Raw genomic sequence first — 24,730 nt, 5'->3', positions numbered from 1 at the left:
TGAGGGGGGGTGGGGTGGGTTCTCTTTCTCGCCATTTCCATCATTTGCTGCCCTGTCCCAGAGACAACCGGCTATTTCCTCCTGTTTCCCAGGGCTGCCAGCCTCCCAGGGAGAGAGTCTAGAACTTTCCTGGGAAGGAGTAATGCAGACAAGTGAATTGGCTCGGTCTTCTCTGCATCTGTCCCCAAAGACTGGCATTAGGGGACGCTGATGCTGATAACCAGCAGACTGCCCATTATCTCCTGTTTATCGTGGGAGCGGGTGGTAAAGGAGTGCAGGCCAGGTAAGAAAGGAGTGGAGGCCACCCTGACTGCCGGTTCATGGGGCAGCGAGTCAGGGGGCCCGCTCCTGCTCAGGCCCAGGGCCAACGTGCAACCTGCCCAATCCACGGCGTGGGCGGAGGCTACGGCAGGTCACCGGTACGGGAAGCAGCAGGGATGCTCCTGAGCCGAGACTCGGCCTCTGCCCCCATGAAGCAGCTAGAAAACAGGAAGAGAAATCCCAGAGCACCACGCTCCTCACGGTGGTGAAGGGAACAGCTAGGGCGAAGCTTCTGGAGCCAGGTTCTAGATGTCGACACCCACCTCCTGTGCAAGGAGAGGGGGGCCTTCACTCAGCCGGCCATCTCCGAAGCCACCGCCTCCACACCGCGTGGAAATGCACAAGGAGAGAGGCAGTGCCCATCGCAAATCCCAGTCCGGACCCACGAAACCTCCTTGCCTCGCTCAAAAGGGGTACCGGCGGCCGCCCAAGGTTTTCCGCAAAGGTTTGCTACAGCGGAAGATGTTCGGAAAGGATCGCCAAGGGCTTTTAAGAGCTTTTTAATGTTGGGCTTTAAAAAATAACTGTACTTCATGAAGAAGCAATTTATCCAAACATTCAGGTGTCTTCTGGGTGCTTTCAGATTCCTGCAAGGGGTCACGGTGGTCTCAGGGGACGGGCTTCACAGTGGAATCTGTGTAAGAAGTCTTTTCCAAATGGGCTTATTCGGAAAGCATGCCCAGGGAGTGGCCAAAAAACAAGGTAGCCTGCAAAAATGGATTTCTCTCACAGGGACAGAGATCCGAGGGATTATCTCAGGCTTATAACCAGAGGGGGTTTGCGGCTACTGTCATTCGCCCCACGTGTGATCATGCCTGGAACTCGGCTGGAGACCCTGGACGGTCCAGAACACGAAGCACCAACAGCGTGGCCACCGTCCAGGGCCGTGTGCCAAACGGAAAGGGCCGCTGAGATGTCAGGTTGATGTGCTCTCCCTGACAGACTTTTCAGAAGGGGTGAGAAGTTGGGGGAACCCAACACGGAGAGAGGGCTGGACTGGCCTTTCATCCCACCCCACAAACAAATCCCACATCAACTCAGAAAACTCCAATTAGATGCTTGCTTTGTAAAGTTTATTGACAACTGTTTGGTCCCAACACACAAAACAGCACTTGAACCACAAAGAAAGTGTTGAAACAAAGTAGACAGTTAAGAAAAACATCTCTTCCCCCAAGCCCAATCCAAAACAAACAGTGCAAGATGGGAAAGGGGGGTTTGGTGACGCCTTTTTGTTTTTGTTTTTGTTTTTTTTTAAAACAGATAAATCTAATCTGGTACATCTTTCCACCCAGAAATAAAGAATTTCATTGTCTTAATTCTCATACATCATTTTGTCACATCATTTAATTAAGCCTCTGGATAAAAAAATAGATCACGATCAGACTGGCCGTTGTGGAGTACATTGTTCTCTCACCTTCCAACAGCGACCGTTAGAGTCACACACGCGTCCCAGGCTGACTGGTGACCCCGGCGAGCGGTTCGGTTCGACCAGACTCCCACGACAGCGTACGTCTGCAGGCTCTTCTCCGTCTGTTGCTCAAAGAAGCCGCTCTGAGACTGTCCCTAAGTGACTTGTAATGGTACCTCTTACGTTTTTAAAGTCAATCCCGCAGCTGCGAGCAAAACTAAAGTCCAAGAGTGCAAACTCAGCCTTAAGAAGTCTCAGGATAAGGCAACTGAGGTTCTCAACACCAACTTTATTACACTGTTTAAAAGCTTCTTAAAAAAAAATTGCACATCTGTATTTGACTTCCTGCCGTCCTATGTCTGTAGAGGAAATGCTTCGTTCCCAGAGGGTTCGCAGAGGGGCCATAATGCTTGCAAGGCTTTTCCAGTGCTGTTCCATCTCGACTGGGGCCATGTGTGGAGAACTGAGAATCACTGGCTTCATTTTAGAGATTTTGGGGAACAAAAACCTGACTTGTAAAAATCTCTCTCCAGCCCTTGTTCTGTGGCATTTTATGCAAATGCTGGCTATGCAGAAATCAGAGCCCACTCTCCGGCCTTCTAGAAATTACAAAACATGAACAATTCCCCCAAAGAAACCATCTCCGTAGCAGAAGACCTCAAGCCCACGGGTTCTCTCTGCTCTATGAATGAATCCGCCTTTTTGCCCAACAAATACAACCCATTGTAAATGTCAGGTTTCTCCAGGAGGGGTGAGAGGTCACCGTCACCGGATGCCTCTGCCACCTCGAGGCGAAGGTCATTCCACAGGGCAGTGCTCCCTCAGAGGCTGGCTTTTCCCAAAGGGCAACATCAGACACCACAAAACAACCAAACATGCTTCCAACAACAGCGAGAAGTAACAGTAAAAGCGGACACTCTTAAAAGACACGGAGGCAACACGACGCGCACACACATGCACTCGCGCAGAAAGCTTCCCGGCTACCGAAACCAGGTTTAAAATGACAAATACAAGGTTAAGATGATCAACCTTGGCCTTCACACGTATAGATAGAACTCTGTCTCTTCCTAGTGGAAAGAGTATCGGTATCACTCCTGTTAATGCACCCCCTCGGCTCTGATTTGTAATTTATGCATTTCATGCATATTTTAGGAAATCAGACTCTCTTCCCAACATTGCCTCTCAACACACAACACTGTGTGCTAGAATTCAGATGCTGACTTTCAATTCATGACACCAAGGCCATCTCCTTTTCCTTAACCCAATGCCTATCAAACTGGAATGGAACATAAAAGGGAAGCTTAAAACATCCTCAACTTTCTAGAAAGCTCCTACGTGGAACCCTGAAGCGGAAACATTTAAAAATTTTTGTCATGAGGCCACATTTGTCAACTACAGACATAGTTACAAAAAACAAAAGAAACCAAGGCACGCTTACAAGTCACATGGAAGCTAGGAACCTTCCTAATCCAACGTGAAAACACATTCTCACCACCTCGCCCGCCCTTCTGCTTCCGTGTGTGGACGCACAGGCTGCGGAGCAGGCTTCAATGCAAAGAGACACACCATGCACTTGATTCAGACTGTCTGGAAACACCAGGAAGCAAAGGCTCAGAGGCTATCTTGTGCTACATGTAAGATTCGACCACGGGTGTGGCTTGAAGGGAAGTAAAACCACTCCCTTCGAGCTGAGTTCTCACTGCTTTCTTCTTAGAGAACATCATTACGTTTCGTGATAAGAAAAACTGGGTAAAATATATTAACAATTCTTTAACAAATGCCAGGAGGTTTTGGGGTGGTTTTTTTGTTGTTTTTTTCCCAAATAATTAGGGGAGGAAAAAAGAAAAACATTTCAGCTCAAGGCTGTGTTCAATGTAAAAGAAACAAAACGTTATGGGATACATCTAAAGATGAAGTAAGTGGCTTCTAGGGGGTTTTCATTCAAACAGAAAAGGCTGTGTTTTTTGAACCCACTTTTGTGTGCAGAATCAGACAGCGTTTCCCCATCCTAATTCTATGTTCAAAACGCGAGTCAAAGCTTGGTTATAGGTGCAAAGGAAAAATTGGCTGCCAATTTTACTCTATTTTTGGGTTGCTTTTTGGCCGGGCTTTCCACGGGGTCCTTGCCGAGCAGGGACTCTGAGGTTTCCGAGGAGGGGCAGGGAGGCACTGGGGCAGCTGCTGAGACGCAGGGTGAGCTGGACTCGGAGGCTGGGTGTTTGTTCTTTACTGGTACTGGAATTTCAGTGCTCTCTTCTTGGGTTAAAATCATGATTTCTGTAAACACAGAAAAGCAAACCCGTTCAGTTCCAGGACCTGCCAGACATGTTGGTTTTTAGTTTCTAAGATTACCTCAAAAAATGTCTTGTAAAACTTTTTTTAAAGTTTATTTATTTTAAGAGAGAGAGAGAAAGACAGCAGAGGAGGGGCAGAGAGAGAGGGAGAGAGAATGCCAGGCAGTCTCCGTGCTGTCGGCGTGGAGCCCGACGCCGGGTTCAAACTCACGAACCGTGAGATCATGACCTGAGCCGAAACCGAGAGTCGGACGCTTAACCTACTGAGCCACCCTGGGCCCCTCAAAAGATGTTTCAAAAACAACCCACCAAACATCATGCCCAGGTCACAATGTACGTACCAGCTATGTGGTCACTCTGAGTCACTTAAAGTCACGTATTTTATAAACTGCACATCGGCTCTCCCGGGAATGAGCAGGTTTTAAAGAACTTCATTTTGGCCAGAACTCAACAGCCAATGGTTCAGAAACATTTTTTCCCCACTCTGGATCCTCTGCCCAATCATTCTCTCTGTCAGGGAAAGACCCACCAGCCTCCTGGGACCCGAACACTCTCACACCAGGAGGGACTTCAGTGTCAGGAAGCCCCGGGCCCTTCCACGGACAGAGGACAGCACTCTGCGTGGACCTAAGGTGGGCAGAGACAGGGAGAGAGCTGCAGAGTCGGGATCACTCTCAAGTACCCAGACACTGAAACAAAGCCACTTTTCCGGCAGTGTTTACAGGCTGCTCTTTCTCTGGCTGAGCCCCAAACACCTGGCCTGCTATACACACAGGGCCAGTTTTGCTTGGAAGAGAGCCCCCTGCGTGTGTAAGGGGCTCTCGCACCGAAGGCACAGAGAGGAGAGAGTGAGAGTTGGGATGCAGAGCCCCGGGTCCCTGCTCAGGCCGACACTCAGGACAACAGCAGACGCCACTACAATTACATTTGTGCCCCTCGTCACACACGCATGGGGGAGCCCACATTTACTAAATGCACCACGGCCACAACCCCACGGAAGCGTTACTATCCACCATACGCCCCTCTAGCTGTGCCTCCTTGAGACGGACGGACGCTCCTGCTTCTGTCACAGGTCACACCTTCTAGGGGCAGGAGCCACGTGTATGTTTCCCCTCCCACTTTCCAGATAAACAGCCTCAGTTCTTTCACCGGGCAACACGAGGCTGTACCTGGCGTTCCCCGGAAACAGTACACAGAGCGGAGAAGAACTCATGATAGACAAAGGCGACAAGGGAAGGGCCTCGACAGAGGCGGTGGGCCATCCTCTGCGGAGGCCAGGTGATACAGAAGCAAGACATGAAGGCTGGGGTTCAAATCCCGGCTCAGCCACTTCCCAGTCCAGCAGCCTGGGGCCAGCGTGGTCTCCAGTGGCGGCCCAAGCTGCACCCCTCGTCACCTGCCCTGCAAGGCTGTGGTTCTGGTGAAGCATGAACATGCCTGTGAGCCCAAGCGTGGGGTCAAGCACAAGGGGGACACGCGGGGCCGGCACCAGGTCAGTGCTCCAGGCGGCCAGCTTCCCGTCCCTTCTCAGATCACTGTTCAGAGCCCAGAGCTCACGTCACAGACGCCCCCCCCCCCCCTGCTCACAGCCTCACAAGGCCCAGGGACGCGGGGCAGCCACCCAACTCTAGGCCAGACCGGGCTGCCGCGTGCGGCTGGGGCCAGGTGCGCCCACGAGCCGTTGCCCTTTACGCAGGCGGGGAACACACGCCCAGCAAGCCCTCCACACATCCCCGTGGCCTTGTCCACAGCCCGGCTGCATCAGCCCTCCCGACCCACCGCCTGTCCGGGCCTGCCGCTCCCTGAGCCACCCCGGGCTGTGAGCCTAGTTGTGCAGGAAGACTGACAGGAAAACAGCGTCCTGAATAATCATCATCAGTGCAGGTATTTTTGTGCCTGAAAAACCACAGGTGCTCCCCACCTCCATCTAACGTTTACCACACTGGCATCATTCTTTTCTCTTTTAACCCACAGAGAAAACCGCCGTGACAACACAGTGCATCCTACCAGAAGGCGCCTGAGGGTGCTCCTCAAACTGAATGAGATCAGCAGACTGGAGGATGACAGGATCTGGTCTCAGCTGAGGGGACGGCAGGCATGACGGGACGGGCGCACACAGGAGGTCCACGGGGGAGTCGTTGGTCAGGCGGAGGAGCTCCTGCTCGGTTTGATGGGGCCCTGGACAGAGAAGGCAGGCGTGACTCTACCGTGAGACTGTGCCTGAGGCCTTCTTTCCCGGCCTTCAGGACGAAAAAGGCCAGGAAGTACTCAAAAACTCTCAGTTAAAAAAAAAAAAAAAGCCATTAACAGAAAGGCCTTGGTCACTCTTTGGTGAGGGAAATGTCACAAGCCAGTATTTCCCGTTCTTAGGAAGAGCAATCTCCTAAGGGCCGGAGCCAAAAAAAAAAAAAAAAAAAAAAAAAAAGGAGGGGGGGGGGTTCCACAATCGGCTTCTAACGAGGAGAAACAAGAATCCACAGACGGTGTATAAAGTAGTTAAATGAGCAAGAGCTCCAAACCGGAAGAGCTGAACCCCGGTCTGTCACTCCCCAACTGAGTGAACCTGGGTAAGTAAGCCCTTTAACCTCCCAGAACTTGGGTCCCTCATTTGTAGACTGGAGGCAACGCGTGACAGCTGAGGGCGCAGAGGTCCTTCAGGAGCTCTAGAAAGTCTAACACGCTGCACACGTGAGGGGCTGGACACGCACAGGCCACGGCAACACTTCTAACTAGCGACTGACGCGGTCGTATGAAGACTGAAGGCGCATACACAGCAATGGACCCACCCAAAACCCTTACAATAAAGTTAAAATTGCTACAGAGCTCAAGCCAGCTTCTAGCCAGAGAAGGTTCCACATAAAATCTAAGTGAGCCACTGTTGTTCTTAGTATTATTAATATATTATTATCCAGTGTAATATATTATTATCCAGTATTATCCAGGGAGATCCTGTGACAAAGACTACCCTTGATCCAACTTTAGCCCAGGCCCTTTGAACCCTCTTCCCCACAGGCCTTGACCTTGGCCTTCCATGTCTGTCCGGTCCTTGCCAAGTCTGCTCTTAGCAAATATCTTGCGGGGTTTTGTGAGAAATCACACCCCTACTCTCTGAACAAGGTCCCCAATCCTCCACCCCAGATGTCCCCCCTCACTCTGCTCCTTCACTAAAACATCCCCACCCACCCCACTTTTAAGTTTACTTATTTATTTCTGAGAGAGAGAGAGAGAGAGAGAGAGAAAGAGAGAGAGAGAGAAAGAGAGAGAGAGAGAGAGAGAGAGAAAGAGAGAGAAAGAGAAAGAGAGAGAAAGAGAAAGAGAGAGAGAGAGAGAGAGAGAGAGAGAGAGAGAGAATCCCAAGCAGGCTCTATACTGTCAGCCCAGAGGCCGACACGGGGCTCGAACTCACAATCCCTGTGATCACAACCTGAGCCAAAATCAACAGTCGCACACTTAACTGACTGAGCCACCCAGTCACACTGCCCCCCTCACCCTTGTATTCAGAGCGGAGTTCGATCTCCCTCCTCTAGTGCAGCAGAGTTGACCCTATTGCCATAGTCTTAAAATACCGTTTTAACAAGTGTCCAAGAAATTTTGTCCTCGAACATCTGAACTAGGCTCACATATTGTCACTACAGGGGCGTCCACTTGCTTTAAGAGCCTTAACCGCTAACCATAAAATGCCATCAAAAGCAGGCCAGGTTTTCAGGTACCAGCTAAACGCCGGACTGCTTTGGAAAACGTAAGAAGACTTGACTTTAACAAAGGAAAACAACCCACTGTGGTCCTTTTCCACCCCCACCCCCTACCCACTCCCAGCCACTTGCAGCATCTCACAAGCTTCGTTCCGTTTTTCCACGCTTACCATCGCTGCCTGCTCCAAGTCTGAGTTCCGGGGCTGTGCGAGATTCGGGCGCCGCCGGGATGTGCTCCGTGGCCGAGGGCTGGTCTTCAGGACTGACAGGGGAGAGCCCGACTGAACTCACACGGCCTGGAGGACCAAGAGGGCCCATCAGAGGGAGAAGTCGGTGAGACAACCGGGGTTTCTGGAGCGGGGAGGGGACGGGTGCTTACTTACTTTTCATGTCATTTTTTAACACTACAATTCTCTTATGACCATGTCCTTTGATCCAGACCACCTGCACACAAGACATACTACTGGTTAAGCAGTGGAAAAGGAGAGGAAGTAAGTCCTAAATCCAGGCAGAACGTGACCAACTGTGCTGACCCGAAATACCTCACAAGTTAGAAAGTGACGCCAAGTAAAAATTTTCTATGCTTCTTTTAGCTTTTAAAGTGATAGAAGCTGGCAGAAACACGTCCCTTAAAGAAGACGCGTAGTCTAAAAACGGTGAGACTCGGCTTTAAAAATATGCTTTGCGGCTCTTCCAAAGACCATCTCCCAAACACCACTTCTGGTCTATTAAAGGAGACAGTTCTCACAGGAGAGCCCTTACTAATTTTTCTAGTAAACATACCCTAAGAGGATTCATGGAGATGAATCAAAGCAAGTCCCTGGTCCTACTTCTAAAACGAAGTCCTCTCTCCACGTCCTTAGCAGAGCAAGAGCGGAGCAGAGGTCCTTGGCTCCCTGCACCGCCCCACACGCGCCTGGCGCCTGTCACCGAGCCCCCGACCTCAGCCTCACCAGGTCCTCCCTGCCTCCCCCATCCCTCTCGCACAGGTGCGCTTTGGGTGTCACTCCCACCTGGACTCCGGCCACGGCCAGGATCCTCGCCAAGCCCTCTCCGCCCCTCCCACCGGTCCGGATCGCAGCAGTAACATTGGTGCTTTCCACACACAAACCTGAGACTCCCCCCTGCCCTCCCCTCCAGGCCCTCCCGCTCACCTGAAGGAGGAAGGCCCCCGCAAGTGAGCTCCTGCTTCCCTGATGGGCCCCTGCCTACTTGTAAATGCCCTGAACCTTCCACACTGCTGGTCACTACCCTGCATCCGCTTACGCAGCCCCTTTTGTCACAGGGTTCACTTCTACGCGTCCCCGACACCTCGGCCCTAGAACGAACCCCAAGCCCGGGCATGGGCCCAGCTCGTGGTCCCTCCTCACTGCACCCAAAAATGGCTGCACCGACCGCACTGCCTCATCACCTGCTCAGGTGCTCTGACCTCACTCCATCACCTTATCACCTGGCAGACAGAAACTTAATACAGGCTCGCGGAATGAAGGAGAAACGCTGAAGTCATTCATTTTATGCCAATGGTATGTTTTTCAAAATGCCCGCCACGTCACCGACCCGGCAGCATTTCCACCTTCTGTGCAGGAGATGGGCCTGGGGCTGTCCCGGAAGTCGCTCTCCAAGAAGCTCGGCAGACACGCACCTGAGGGATTGCTCCCAAGAGCTCCTCCACACTACTGTAGCCGTAGGTCTTGGGTTGCAGTGTTTCTCCGACATACTTGGTATAGGCCATGGAAAACTCATGGAGAAAAAGCTGCTGGTAGTGGTAAGTATGGAGTAGAGACCGCACGTTCTTGGCAAACAAATACAGGCTTGTGAGCTTCACACACTCCTCTGTCTTGTCATTAGTAAAAACCTGGCTCAAGAGAAAAAGACGGCATTAGAAACTCCCAGAGTATTGGCCTTGCCCCCCAGGGGTCCGGGCCTCCAGCTGAGAATGAAAAGGCACCAAGTCAACTTGAAAAGGGACAACAAGCCAGGGAGGAGGAGGACGGGTTCATCCAAGGATCTCCTCAGAGAGAAAGCAGCGCCTTGAGCAAACCTCGGTTCTATCTGTGCCTCTAAGCCGGCAGACGTCTGAGGGAACTGTGTGTCAGAAAGGAAGCAAACTAGCCAACCTGGGGTCTCAAACAAGGAGGCAGTGAGGAGGGAAGGGAGCCGCATCAGACAGCAGGGACTGAGCCCAGGGAACTCGCACTCCCAAAGTGGCCTTCCAAGGAACACTGTGCTGCAGGATGACGACAGTGGTATTCTTGCGGGGCATTAAGGGAAGAAACCCCAAAGCTTTTCTGTCCTCGAGTAAACAAATTCCTTTACCTGAAACCTTTCCAGAGTCTTAACGTACACTGAAAATCTCTACACTGAAAATCTCTAAGGGAAGGGATATTTCCCAACCCTCACTGGCCACAGAAAGCCTCTTGTATTGGATCATCTATTTACACCTCCTAGAACCAGTGTTCATGTAACAGAGAACCGAGAGACTCTAGAAAATGTTGGATTTGGTACTGGAGAACAAACCAGAACTGCACAGTAGTTAAAGTAGGAAAAATACCTTTTATTTAAGAACTACCACAACAAAGGAAAAGAAAGAACCACAGTATAGAATTGGGCTCGATTCTGAATACAAGAGAGAAAAGTGGGGATTTATAGGCAAGGAGGGAGGGGGTGTTGGTGGATGGAAAATTACTAAGACATCCAAGGTCATTGTCTAGTCTATAAGGCGGCTCCCAGGAGCCTGGCCTAAGTTTGGCCAAGGAGAGACTTTTTGTCAGTATCTTTTAATTATTTAGTTATCAATCACATGGTTATTTGGTAACAACGGTATACCACTCTCTTCCTATGTTGCTGGATTTTACTGGTTAATATCCTATTTAGAACCATTGTTTTTTGGGGGACTCTTAGGTTTTGGTATTAAAGTTTCTTCGGCTTCATAAAATGAAGTGGTGAGTTATGTGCTTTCAACACGGCCTAGAATCGTTTTTAGGAAGTTGGAATTATGCTTTAAAAGTCAGTTAAAAATCCAACTGTGAACCTATCTGGTCCTGGCATAAATTTCAACAATCTTATAGCCCCTTTGGTGGTAACTGGTCGAATTTTTAACATCTAGGGTCAATTTTGATAATTTTGTGGGGTGGAGGGGGCTTTATCTATTTCTGTAGTATTGTCTTATGATTTTTCTAACCTTAAGTGCTATTCTTAAAAGGCAACCTGGGTGACCAGCCTTCCTTTCTGACCTGTGCCTGAATGATGAGTCGCCCGGAGCCCCCACAAAATCCATCTAATTCAGACATACCTAACAGTAGCAAACTGCAGCCAGTATATAACAAAGCACCCCAGCCTGAGACTCAGGAGGCCCAGGCTTCCCTCTTAGCTTGCTACTCGTTTGGGCAAGGTGCCCAAACCCCTGTGTGTCCAAACCACACCCCTGCTACGCCTCAGTTTGTTCAACTACGAAATGACCGACTGGTCCCTTCCAGCTCTACATCCTCTAAGCCAGACCATCAAGTGATCCAGAAACACATGGTTCAGCGGTTCTCATAAGACGGCTCCACAGAACTGTCAATATTCATACCTCCACTAAGTAGGGCAGACTCTTCAGAAGTTCGGTCAAGGTCATGAATCCATATTCACAGGGGTTGAGGGGGGCACTGTGGGTAGTTTCATAACGCCTCTTGAGCTCATCGACAGACAGGTGGGCGGCTCCTTCCCAAGACATCAGCAACACCAGCAGCTGGGCAGTGAGAGCACGCAGGGACTTGCGGTTGATCAGCTGAATCTGTTTGCCTGACGCCATGTCAGCAACCTGGGAGGACAAGAGTCCACGTGTTTTCCCAGCTAGAGAGAGGGGTGCCATGCCACACCCACTCAGCTACTGTCCTTGGGCTAGTGAGACCAACAGAGGGAGATTTTCTAACTTCTTCTTTTCCAGCTGCTATGGGACACCAGACCAACATTTCAGGGGACACCGGGGCAGGAGCTGTTCTCTCCCTTTCTGCTGGTCCACAATCAGAAACTTCCATCAACACCAGCCCTCTTTCAGGGCACTCCTTCCACTCCCCGAGCCCCTGAACTGAAGGTTGCTGCGCTCAGGGAGGAGGCAAGGGAGGGGTTCGGACTGTGTCCCAGGAGCTAGACTGGGGCAGGGATGGAAGGCCCACTTAAGGACACCCACATTTTCTTCTAGTCCATCATCACTAGCCAGTAAGTGGGTATTTTCCTGACTACATGTCTACCCCTCGATTCTTTCTGGTTCTCAAGGAGATAACAGGTCTGAGTGATGAAGCACGCTGGAAGGGGAAGCTCCTGAAAAAGACAGAGGTTATCATTCGGGGACCAAAGAGCACGTGAAGAAACAGATGTTTGGTAACTGAGACCCACAGGCACGTGCACCGCTGAGGTGTTGGCACACAAGCCAAGGTTTACTGTTACGTGTTTTCCCCTCTGGTTTTCCAGCCAACACCACAGGTCTCAGTGCCTCGGCGTGGGCTGGGTCACCACAGGCTTGCGTGCTTTGGGCTCTCACAGGCAGAGCAGCACCTGAGGAACTGTCACCATCCCACTGTGACCCTGGTTCGGACGCTCACCCAGAGCCCAGGCAGGAGGATGGAGGGCAGACCCCCACACCAGTTACCATGGCGACAGATTTCCCCTATCAACAGAGTCAGGTCTAGGGGAGTCTGAGTCATCTTGTTCAATGCCTAGACCACTGCTACTACTGCAGCCTTTCAAGGAGTAAAAATAAAAACCTGTTCTTTCGAGGCTACTTAGATACATCTCTTGATTCTGAACCCATGCTACGCAACGAATCCTCTAGGGAGCTTATAAAAGATGCCAATGCTCAGAGCACACTGGGCCTAATTGCATCAGAATCTCGGGGGGGGGGCGGGGTGGAGGGGTCCGCTTCTCAGCATTCCCCAGAAGCTTCCCGGAGATGCAGCAGCAGCCAGGGCAGCGCACCGGAGCCTCTCCAATCCTCCCCCATCTTGACTGCTTACGCCCAAACTTCCCACTCACTCGCCCTTGCTTATCAGAGTCTCTGGTCATGGCTGAGTCCTGCTACCCACTGAAGCACTCCATGCCTTTATGCTGGGTGACTGAGTATCCAGGGGGCCCCTCCCGTCCTGTGGCCTTTCAGTTCCTCAACTTCCTCATCTCCGGGGATATCCCCTTCCACTGACTTTCACCGTGGACACCCATTCCCAGGTCGCACGTGGGATCTCGCCATCTACCGCCCGCTGCCGAGGTAGCTCATGCAAACCTCCCGTGCACCCTGCGTGCCAAAGGAGGCCTGCGGCAGATGCTGGGGTGGGAGACAGAAAAGAGGTTCGAATGATCGGCTCTTCCTCCCCTTCTCCAGCTTCACCTGCACGGACTCGCACCTCCTCCCAATTAAAACCCTCTGCCTTCTTCACTTTCCTCTCGTGTCCACCTTGGCGCTGATAGGCCATGAATTCATTACCACTCTTGTCATGCTCTGTAAACAACTTTGCCCCTTTGGTGCCTTTTCTTTGCACCATTTGGCAAACTCCCACCTCGAGCCCGACGGTCTGCTTTCCGAGCCGGCAGCAAACCCAGGGTAGCGCTATGGGCACCGCATCCCTCCTGCGGGGCTCCCCTACTCCCTGCGCCCCTGCCTCATGTCCTGGCGGGCCCCCCACACCGCACCGTACCATGAGGGGCCTCAATCTCGAATCCTGTGTCTTTCGTCCTCTCTCTATGCAGTTGCTCTCACCTTCACTTCACAGAAAAATAGCTCGTGGTGGGTACCCCCCTCCTCTTTCCAGAGAGAACAGCAAACTTCCCTGTGTCTACATCCGCCCGCTACTCCCTCCCTCTGGTCAAAGCACTAATATCAGGGCTGTGCCCTGCCGTCTGCTGAATGCCGATTCCCATGCCTGCCTCCTCGGAAACCCCACCCCACCACCTCTTGTCTGTGTATTTCTCTTCTCTCCCTCGAGCACATCCTTCCTGGCGGCTCTCAACCATGCTCGGGTCTCTCCACCTGGGAGCAAAGCAGCCACAGAAAGCTCATGGGCTCACTCGGTCCCGTGGCCTTGGCGCCACTGTGCACTCCCGCTGCTCCTTCACAAGGAGACAAGCCGAAAGGCTGTATTACCTGTCACCATTTTCTTGCCTCCTACTCCTCCTCATGCCTCGACCTGCTCAGTGTGCCTCTGGTCCCCACTCACTGGTGGCGACCCCGCCCGGCCAGCAACACCAAGTTCCTCCATGTAGCCAGGCCCGAAGGTCACATTAGTCCCTGCCTCACTCGTCCCAGCAGGTGACAGTGCTGGCCGTTTCTCCTCCTTGGATTGGGAGTGCCACACTCCTAGCGTCCTCCCTACTCTGGGTCCTGTGAAGGTTCTCCCCTCAACTGGACAGGACGTGAATGCATCCCTTCCAGGTCTGTAGCCAGGGCTGCCCCCCTTGGTGGCACTTCCACTCTGCCTCCTCTTAGTGAGTTTTCTTCGCCCCAGGCTGGAGGCAGCCTGAAACCACCCAGCTGCTCAGTCTAGGACAGGGAGGGTCAGTTTAGTCCAGGGCAGGAAGGAAGAGGAAGTTACCCTCTCCAATCCCGTGTTACCAAGCAACAAGGGCTGTTGTGAGCCTAGCCTGCTCCTAAATCTACTCCAGTGAGTCAGAATCTGTGGGGAAAGAGATCTGGGATTACAGCCTCCCCAAAACTTCAGAAACGATGATCCATTTAGAAGAATATACCTGAGGAAAAAACATCCTCAAATAAAAGACACTTCATCAGTTCAGAGTCACTCCTTTGACAAGGCCCTGAATAAACACACAGAAGCAAGACCAAAAATCTTAGCTGCCAAACCAGAGCCCCTATTAGGGTCATCTCCTATTACCTAATAAGGTATTAATAGCAAACAAAGCACTTACTGTGAAACAGAAACTGCTGCAAGGTGTGAACAAAGAAACGCTAAAGCACAGGAAAACACCCCAGCGAAGATGACGCCACATTGTCGTGAAAATAAAAATCTGCTAACCTTCACAACATGGCAGAGCTTCTGTGTTAAAGCTGAAACTGAACTGACATCGTAGTCTTGGAGACGAAACGTGTAACCAAAAGTTTTAGCGTATTCCGTAAGCAGATCCGTCATCATAAGGCAGTTATCTTTTTGGGACCGAAGGAGTTTGACAAACTGGGCAGCAAGAGCTTTGAATCGTTCTACCTCTGTCAAGGTGAGGATTTTTTCTTCTCCACATTCCAATACCTTGGAAAACACACAGCAGGAAGAAGGCGAGATTGAACAAGTTATGACTGTTCATAGAATTAAGTGGCATGGAAATGTATTCGGTTAGTAACTGAAAAGCACTTTGGTGTTCTTTAATGGATATAGAGCTTCAGTTCTGCAAGATGAAAAAGTTCTGGAAATTGGTGGCACAGCATGTGATACATTTACCACCACTTAACTGCACACTTAAAAAGGGTTAACAAAGTAATGTGTATTTTACCACACACAAGAGGAATTTTTGAAAAAATTTTTTTATGTTTGTTTATTTTTGAGAGCAAGAGAGACAGAGCATGAGCAGGGGAGGGGTAGGCAGAGAGGGAGAACAGAAACCGGCGCAGTCTCCAGGCTCTAAGCTGTCAGCACAGAACCTGATGTAGGCCTCAAACTCAGACTGTGAGATCATGACCTGAGCTGAAGTCAGACGCTTAACCGAATGAGCCACCCAGGTGCCCCAAGAAGAATTTTAAAAGCACTTTAGGTGCCTGGGTGGCTCAGTCAGTTAAGCGTCTGACTTCAGCTCAGGTCATAATCTCTTGGTTTGTGAGTTTGAGCCCTGCATCGGGCTCTGTGCTGACAGCTCAGAGCCTGGAGCCTGCTTCAGATTCTGTCCCTTCCTCTCTCTCTGCCCTTCCCCTGCTCGCACTCTGGTATCGCTCTCTCTCAAAGATAAATAAATAAATTTTAAAAAACACACATGCTAATAAAATTAACAACAAAAATCTGGTTTAACTTAGCAATGGCTTAACAGCTAAGCATTCATATCACCTCACATACTCATCCCCAGCACCAACCTAAGAGATTTGAAAAATACGGCACTAATGGAAAAACGTTCCATTTAAGAAATCAAACTATTAAAAAGAATCAAACTATTTCACCTTTTGACAATAATTGCTCTAAAATAAATCTGAAGATGGTTTCTTTCTTCATTGAAGGGGAAAAAAAAACCCCACACTTACCTTAAAATACTAATGAGCCAAAAACATAGCTTCTCTGATCAAAATATTTCAAGTTTTCCTATTTCCTAACTACTTACTTCCCAGGAAAAGAGGCCTGAGAGAAAAAAAAAAATTCTCCCATATATTGTTTAGAAAAATATCATTGGAATCTCTACTCACTTGTAAAATATCAGGTATGGCTTCAAAAAGTTCAAGGAGTTTAGTAAACCCATAGTATGCAAGTTTACACTGCCGGCCAAAGTGGTGATGGTAGGAGGGGATAAATTTGTTAAAGGGCATCCGGAAATGGGGTTGGTGCCGCAGCAAATCAACAACATCCTTGGAGAACTGCTTTGTCCTTTCTATTTCATCCTGGGTACGCTCTTAAAAAAAAAAAAAGAAAACTGATCGGTCATCACAGTCTTCCATTGATTTGTGTTGAACATTAGTGGTATAGTTAGTCCTACGTACAGATTACAAGAGGGATCATCTTTGCCTTCCAAATGCACACAGCCTAAGACGAACACATTCATAAGCTCTCTCTGCAGAATGGTTTTCAAACTCATTCAAGGACACAATACCAGGAGGCCAGGAAACTATTATGGTACACAGTGAAATATACATACATACCCATGTAATTTCACCTTGCAAGCTGGACATACTTTTTCTAGCTCCCTGTCCCCCACCCCTATCCCATATATAGGAGCCTGACACGTACGAGCACGTACATGACAGGTCTCTGTACTTGTAAAAATAACCTAGAAATTATTTCTTTAAACTCGCACTTCTGAATAGCCACATGCTTTCTGTTTATTCTTCTGACCTTCAGTTAAAATTGTTAGCAGAAAGAGTATCAGGCAACAAAAGTTTAACAAAAACACAGGGCAATAAAAGCTTACATTTCACTTTTTATTTCAATTAATTTTTATGTATGTAATTTTTTTTGAAATTTTTTAGGGCGCTTGGGTGGCTCAATTAATCGCCCAACTTCAGCTCAGGTTATGATCCCACGGTTTGTGAGGTCGAGTTCTGCGTTGGGCTCTGTGCTGACAACTCAGAGCCTGGAGTCTGCTTCACGTATTCTGTCTCCCTCTCTCCCTGCCCCTCCTCTGCTTGTCCTCTGCTTGTGTCTCTTTCTCTCAAAAATAAATAAACGTTTAAAAAACAAAAAGAAATTTTTTAAAAGTTTTTTTTTTAGGGGTACCTGGGTGGCTCAGTCAGTTGAGCACCCGACTCCTGATTTCAGCTCAGGTTCCCAGGGTTGTGGGATCTGAACCTCCACACTAAGCACAGAACGTGCTTAAGAGTCTCTTTCTTTCTTTCTTTCTTTCTTTCTTTCTTTCTTTCTTTCTTTCTTTCTTTCTTCTTTCTTTCTTTCTTTCTTTCTTTCTTTCTTTCTTCTTTCTTTCTTTCTCTCTCTCTCTCTCTCTCTCTCCCCCCCCCCACCCAGCCCCTCTGCCCTGCTCACAAGCTCTAAAAAAATAAAAAGATTAAAAAAAAAATTTTTAAGTAACCTCTACACCCAATGTGGCACTTGAACTCATAACCCCAGATGAAGAGTCACATGCTCTTCCAAATGAGCCAGCCCGGTGCCCCTCTATTGATTTTTAAATGAGAATCAGAAGACTGACATTACTCACTCCAAAAGCTCTGGAGTGCCATAATTTCGTGAATATCAGTGTTCTGCAGGAACACAGGTTAAGAATCACCGATTACTAACAGTGGGAGAAGAGGACAGTAGATAGATGTAATGTCACCTACCCTAGCTCCCAGACCTCAACCAGAGTGGCCAAAATATGAAAGATAAAGCAAAACATTTGCTTGAGCCTTCTTTCCTTCTCCAGAGTGCACGGTAAGGTAGCTCAGTTAAAGATAAGAGTCAAGCAAGAGCCATGGTAACCGACTCTCGGATGGATAATTATGGTGTCAACAGCCATAGACAGGCTGAAGAAGGCATTTTGGCAAAGTGCTGGTTGTGCCCCTCTTCCCCCTAGAGGGAAAATTCTAAATTCTACATTCTAAAAAACCAGCTTTTCTTATTGGTGAGTGGCTTCCCTGCTCTGAAGAACCTAGGATCCACTGCACAGCACATAGTAGTTTTCACACCGCTCCTTCCATGGAATCTGCAGGAACCATGGGGGCAGGGAAAAGGATATGTGAGACCATGTTAAGATAACCACTGAGATATGCAACTGTCTTCCAGCACATTAAGGTCAACATACCTCTTTTGGGGATACAAATCACCATTTCACTATCTTGTTGGGACAAGCAGATGGTTGTGTCTGGAATCTCTGATACGATATCAATCAATTCACAAACACCATATTCAGTGACATCCCAGTCTTTTGAGAAACACCTAGAATTTAACCATGGAAATGGGTAAAGAATGAGACATATCACTTGCTAAATAAACCTTGTAAGTTTTCCAGAAGAATGTTAAATAGAAAACGTTAGGCATTTATTTTAGATTTGTGGGAAGAAAAAGTGTCTTAAAATATTTGCTTTCATTTCTCCCCCCCTTCTCATCAACTCACCAATGGTAAGCCTGTGAGAACTCCCTCACAACGACCTGTTTGCTGGCTTGGGATTTGAGAAGTTTTAGTAAATCCTGAGTAAAGCGCTTCACCTGGGCCCTGTGGGTAAGGGTCAACAACCTTTTGGAGCCCATTCCGAGGATCTGTAAATCAAACACTTTGATTATTTATACTCGTAAGACCTTGGCACATACTGACTTTCTGGTTGATGGCATTTTCTCTCTCCTGTTACCGCTCTCAGACAATAAGCCCCTTTATGTGTGATATCTGCATTTTCAAACACATGTAGATCAACAGAATGTAGATGTTCAAAATGAACATCTGCTCAAGTGCCTGGGACCCCCCACCCCCTTTTTGTTTGCCCTTCATACCCCTCCTCAAATAGTTGTGAATACAGACACAAAAAGCAACTAATTTTGTCTACAAAAGACAGCTAAGGTATTCCAAGCCATTTTACAAGTGGGAAGCTGTTTTACAGGTGGGAAGCTATATAACAGTCTAGGTTAACAGGTAAAGAAAGATTCCTTAGGAACCAACATGAGGCTCCAGCCCAGGAGCTCGTCTTTCACTCATTTAAGAGAGGTAAGCCCGTGTTCTCGGCAGCTCCTCTGTAAGAGTGAACAACCCTGGAGAGCTCTGGGTTAGGAGAAGGGAGGTCAGTCTACACAGATTAGAAGAAAAACACTTGACAGTGCTCTAAGGAGTTCATTCTTTAAGTTGAAACTCACAGCTTTCTGCAAAAACCAAGAAGCCATCTTGGATGAGGTTACCAGCTAACCCATTTCTTCGGCTGAGGTAGCCAAAACCACAGAGGAACATTCTCGTCTTTAAAATGATAATAATTCCCGAACTTTCCTTACCTGCAACACATGAGGCACAGCTTCCAGTAATTCTATCAGCTTGGAATATCCATAGTCTGATACCCGGCACTGCTTTGCAAAATGATGGTGGTAGGACGGGATGAAATTACTAATTGGGATGACACAGGACGGCTGGCTCTTTAGCAGGTCAATCACTTCCCTGCTAAACTGGATCAGCTGGGGGTTACCCACAGGACTTTTAGAACGCAGAAGCCAAGGATCTAGACAGGGGGAGAAAAAGAGAGCATTCCTAAGATATAAAGTGGGATCTTACCTCTGAAACAAAGGTAACTAACCTTGCACTCGCTCGCCTGAGCTCACCCATGACGACGCAGATGAGACCAAAGGGCCTCTTTACTTCTCAGCATCTATATTCAGGTTCTATATAATAATCAATGGGCCAGCCCAACTTCTTTATGGGCTGGCAGATGTTTTCCCACTATTTCTCGAAGTCCAGTAGTCAAAGCATAGTTCAGCATAGTGTTAACTTAAAGCAGAAGTGAAATTCCACAGCAAGTTTCCACCTTATAAACTCGTTGTATTTCAACGACTCATTTGCATCTTGGTCCTGCGGAGCATACTTTCCCACAGAAACAAAGTTATAGATGGTCAGCAAGCAGGTAGCCCAGAAGAGCCGAGCTAACCCATGTGGAAGCTGAAAACATTACCCAGAAAATCATGGAAAGCAGCAATGTCAAACTAGCTGATATAAGAGTAAGAAAGAAATTTTTCTTGAACGCCCATGTAATTGAGAAAAAGTTTTCATCATAAAAGTATAAGCAGACAAAAACCTTTCTAAGACACTGGCAGGCTAACGACACAGGAGGAAGGAGAAACAGCACAGGCCCGGGAGCCTGCATGGGCCAGGGCTGAGGGGAAAGGCAGGAGAAGGTGGCAAGCAGCGTTGCTACCAGTCTTTCTCCTTCCCTGGTTATCCTCACCCTTCTTCCTATAGGGGGAGAGAAAGGGAGGAAGTATTTAGGGTCAAAGAGAAGGAAATGTGCCTATAGCGGCAACGATTTGCAGTGCTGTTCACAGGTCGTGGGATTAGACACCTGCGACTCAGGGATGCCCAGAACTCAGCAACCCACCCAAATCTAGGTTCACATTTCCTGGTCTTTTATACTAACAGCTAAATCTGTTTTCAGATTTATCAAAGTCAGAAATGTTGACCACAATGAATTTCACAGGTAAATCTGCATTTAGAGAGATTTCCTTCAACTACTTGAAACTATTTTTAAAAGGCTAGCCAACTGACAAGCCAAAAAGTCTCACAAAATTAGGTAGGGCTAAAGAGATTCGTCATTGTGAAACATGGATTTTACATTTTTTATATAGCTTATGCTGGTACTCCCCAAAAGTCTTTAAAGTCTTGTTCTGCCAAACCTTCAGCACTTTAGAGAGTAGTTTTTAAAAGATCAAAGGAGGGCCGCCTGGGTGGCTGTTGGGTAAGCATCCGACTCTTTGATTTGGGCTCAGCTCACCATCTCACGGTTCTTGGGCTCATCAGGCTCTGAGCTGACAGCATGGAGCCTGCTTGGGATTCTCTCTCCCTCTAGCTCTGCCCCTCCCTCACTCGAGTGCATGGGCATGCGCCTCTCTCTCCCTCAAAATAAACAAACATTAAAAAAAAAAAGGATCAAAGGAGACATCCACAGTGCTTTGTGCTTGGCAAACAGGGCTGCTGTGGAAGATAAAAGCCAACAGCCTCCTCTCCTAGCAGGTGGTGGCTCAGAAACATACAATACCTGCCTCCTACCTGTGTTTGGAGGTGGGGGCTTGTTGTGAATCCATTTGACCACTTTGACGCCATTCTGTGCAGTGGCGATGTTTACACCTGGAACACAGGTGATGAGGTGTTCTAAGGGAACACCCCCTTGATTTTCCTGCACTATTTCTAGTTCACCGAACTCTGCAGCATAACAATCTGGAAAGCTGACGTGAGGAAAAAGAAGGGTAATTACAATAATGGAAAAGCAAAGCACCTGCTAAACAGAAATCTCTATTTTAATATATCCACAAATACGTAATTTCTGTTTAAATCCCCAGGATCTGGGTTTGAACATTAGAATTAAGATCCGAGGCAGGGGAGACAATCACTGTGGCACTGACCTCTTTGATGCAGTCTGATGAGACCAGAAATTCCTAGATAATTTTCCCAGCAGAGGGTGTTAAAAATAAGGCAACTGGGCGCTCAGTGATTTACCTGCTTCAACGCATTAGTGGCTTTTCTCTCTCAAATTTTGCTGCCCGGGGCTGAAGGCTGTGTACCCTCCTCTAGCACGTGTGTGCACTTGTAGTACAGCACTTACAATAATCTCGTCTTTGTGGAGAACAAGCTTTCCTATTCATTGCTTATGTTTCTAAAAGTCTGCACAAATTTTCTTGTTCAAGTATTGAGTGAATGGATCCTATTTCAGATCTACTTTGATTGCAAGGTGCTAAAAATGTTAGGATGAAGCATTCTATAATACTTGCTTGGGAAGAGGTGTGGGCAGAGGGAAGACTTTCTAGAAAGAGGAGAACTAAGGCCTCATATCTTAATGGCTTTGACATGTTCACCTTAATAAAGGCACGGTGCCCTCATGTGTCTGCAGAAGACTATGAACCTGGGGCGCAAATGTCTTCAAAGAGAGGATCACAAAAGGAATCTTATAGGAGTCTGGATCAAATTCGTGTTCACTACAGAAAAGAGAACAAAACAGTTAGCTGACGTTTCTCAGTGGTCTAAAAGGTCTTCAAGGTAACTGTAACAGACATTCAAGGACCTTATACACAAGGATTATTTCTAGAAGGAAACGAGGTTCTACCTGAAGTCCTTATCGGGGCAATGCTGTCTGCAGACAGGCTCGTGATATTCTAACTCTTCAAATATAATTGGGCTGCAATTTGTCGAGGAGCCGTCATGTGACTGCGAAGACCCCAAGGGGCTCTGCCGGGCCTGACTGCTGGGCAACAGACACACCAGTCTTCCGTTTCCTTGTTCGCGGATTGCCACCGTGTCTGTTAGCTTATATAAATCCGACACGTTCAACTTGTGTCCAAATCTAAAAGCAGGGATAAGGGGACAGAAGTTGACTTGGAATGTTCTTCTCTGATTACACAGAAATGCCTGTACTGATTAAGTAAAGGGCTATTGCTAAGAACGGTTCCTCCACCTCTTCAAAAGGAAGATGGGATTAATTCTACTCTAAATTCTTTCACTCCCAAGCCAGTAACACTTGGCACTTCCTTTGAGTCACCTCTGGCTGACTGCCCATCAGTCATTACGTCATTTGCTACCTAACCCTCGAACCCCTGCAGTTGCTGCATATGACCTCACCTCACTGTCTCAGATGGAAAGCTATCTGACATGACCTCTTTTGACTCCACTCCCCAAGCTGGAAATCCCTCTGTACCACCCCTCCCCATCTCTGCTCTGCTACCTCAGAAGAGGTAGGCTCCTTTCCAGCTACTCCCTCACCTCACCTATTCCTGAACCTTGAGACCCACACTTCCTGAGACTGGACTCCTCAATCATCCCCCCACCGTGTGTGTACCTTTCATACTTGGGAGCTTAAAGGCACAGGCTTGGAAGGCAGATAGATTTGAGTTCATATCCTTTTCCCTCCAGGATTTTATCCACAGGACTCGGGAGGGATGGCTCTCAAGTCACCAGCGGCTTCCTCCTCCCCTCCCCCCAAAACCCCACGCCACATTCTCAGCTCCCTCAATGACGCCAGCCATCCCCGCATGTCCTGGTAACACCCTCACCTCCTGGTTCTCTCCTGCTTCCCGTCCCAGGTGGTATTCCATCCAGTTCTGCCCTTCTCTTGGCTTCCCCTCACTCCCTCCCTGCTCCCCTGCCTCTCCTGATCCCCTTTAGGAAAGTAACGGTCACATCTTCATTATCTCCAATGTCCAAACCAAGGTCAAAACCTCACTGCACCTTCTGGACAGGCTTTCTTTATTTTCTATTTCCGGTTTAACCATACTAGCATCCTCTCAGTCAGCCAGGACAAAACAACTCAGAATCAAACCGCCTCTCCTCTCCACCTTGCCTGCTACATAAAACTAGCCACAATGTCCTATTTCACTGACAACTGAAACTTCGGTGTTCCAACAGCATCTGCTTGGACCCAGGACTGGGACAGCACTGTCCCTTCTTTGTGTCCTTCTGTGCCCTGTTCATTCCATCTCAGCTTGCACTGCCACCACATGGCCCGTAGTTCCGCCACTACTCAGGGCTCCGGGGCTTCATAACAGTCCAGCTCTTTGTTTTTTCCATCCTTTTAGCATTTTCTCCTCCTCATTCACTTGGGGATAGTTTTCTTTGTTCTATGTGATGATTTACGAGTATTTCCTCTTCCCTTCCAGGCATAAGCTCAAGGACAAGGATCGTGTCTTCCCAGCTCTGCACTCTCCACAGAGGCTCAGACTTTTTAAAGATTTTATTTTGGGGAGGATGGGCTAAACGGGTGATGGGCATTAAGGAGGGTACTTGTTGGGATGAGCACCGAGTGTTCTATGTAAGTGCTAGATCACTGGATTATGCTCCTAAAACCAAGACTACACTGTATGTTCATGAACTTCAATTTAAATAAATTTTAAAAAAAGATGTTGTTTTTAAAAGTGATCTCTACACCCAACGTGGGGCTTGAACTCACAACCCTGAGATCAAGAGTCACACGCTCCACCAACTGAGCCAGCCGGGTGCCCCTAGACTTCCATACCACCCATACTTCCTAAGCATCTACTAAGCCCTGGGTCCTGAAGAAATGGTCATAAGTCAGATCCAGTCCTTGTTGTCCTAGAGCTTACAGCCTAGAAGGTGCTGGAAAATGTTCATTCAGTGATGAACAAGACGAATCAGTCAATGGGAAAAACATACAGCTTTAGGGACTGAGGTCTAAATTTATTAAAAATGAAAGACGTTTTTAAAATGTATGTTAAAATAGAAACGTGAACCTGGATACCATTGTCTTTACGTCATTTCCTCCACCAGGCTGGAAATAGCCCTCAACAGCTTTTCCTCAAGAGATTTATGCCAATCACCAATTAATATAGGAATTCTGGAAGCTGCCAATCAGTACTGACCAGATCAATGAAAAAATTAATAATAAACCTAACTTACTTTTTTTCATAGATATCTGTAAATTTAAAAAGAGGCAGACAGCAGGCAGGAGCGTCCTGAAGAATAGACATTGTTTCTGCACTGTAAAACAAAATTTTACTCAATTAGAAAACAGATGTCATTCGATATCAACAGAGGATTTCCAAGTGGTATTTTAAAAACACAGTTCATAGGGAGCGGAAAAATAAAAACAAAAACAGAGTTCATAAAACTGATTAACACAATGTACAGTTGACCCTTGAATAACATGGGTTTGAACTTCACGAGTCCACTTATGTGTGGATTTCTTTCGATAAATGCAGTACAGTACTATAAATGTATGT

At 48.1% G+C, this 24,730-nt stretch overlaps 1 protein-coding gene across 8 annotated transcripts in view; it reads right to left on the bottom strand.

Moving 5' to 3' along the window:
* Positions 1–1,367: 1,367 nt before the first annotated feature.
* The window catches only part of MARF1 (meiosis regulator and mRNA stability factor 1), a 39,461-nt gene continuing 16,098 nt past the window's right edge, over positions 1,368–24,730 (bottom strand). For all 8 annotated transcript variants that reach the window (XM_042970995.1, XM_042970997.1, XM_042971001.1 and 5 more), the window contains 15 exons: positions 24,408–24,488; positions 22,105–22,341; positions 21,857–21,976; positions 21,054–21,229; positions 19,295–19,515; positions 18,435–18,577; positions 18,123–18,256; positions 16,081–16,283; positions 14,717–14,944; positions 11,287–11,517; positions 9,358–9,570; positions 8,099–8,159; positions 7,886–8,011; positions 6,031–6,201; positions 1,368–4,006 (listed from right to left, as the gene is read on the bottom strand). In XM_042970995.1, coding sequence (XP_042826929.1) covers positions 3,762–4,006; positions 6,031–6,201; positions 7,886–8,011; positions 8,099–8,159; positions 9,358–9,570; positions 11,287–11,517; positions 14,717–14,944; positions 16,081–16,283; positions 18,123–18,256; positions 18,435–18,577; positions 19,295–19,515; positions 21,054–21,229; positions 21,857–21,976; positions 22,105–22,341; positions 24,408–24,488 — 2,590 coding nt within the window. In that variant the 3' untranslated portion in view covers positions 1,368–3,761. The remainder of the gene's footprint in view (positions 4,007–6,030; positions 6,202–7,885; positions 8,012–8,098; positions 8,160–9,357; positions 9,571–11,286; positions 11,518–14,716; positions 14,945–16,080; positions 16,284–18,122; positions 18,257–18,434; positions 18,578–19,294; positions 19,516–21,053; positions 21,230–21,856; positions 21,977–22,104; positions 22,342–24,407; positions 24,489–24,730) is intronic.

This window comes from Panthera tigris, chromosome E3 (genome assembly GCF_018350195.1).
Source record: "Panthera tigris isolate Pti1 chromosome E3, P.tigris_Pti1_mat1.1, whole genome shotgun sequence".
Classification (NCBI taxonomy): domain Eukaryota; kingdom Metazoa; phylum Chordata; class Mammalia; order Carnivora; family Felidae; genus Panthera; species Panthera tigris.
The sequence above is the reverse complement of the archived record's forward strand: the minus strand, read 5'-3'. Positions and strand labels throughout refer to the sequence as shown.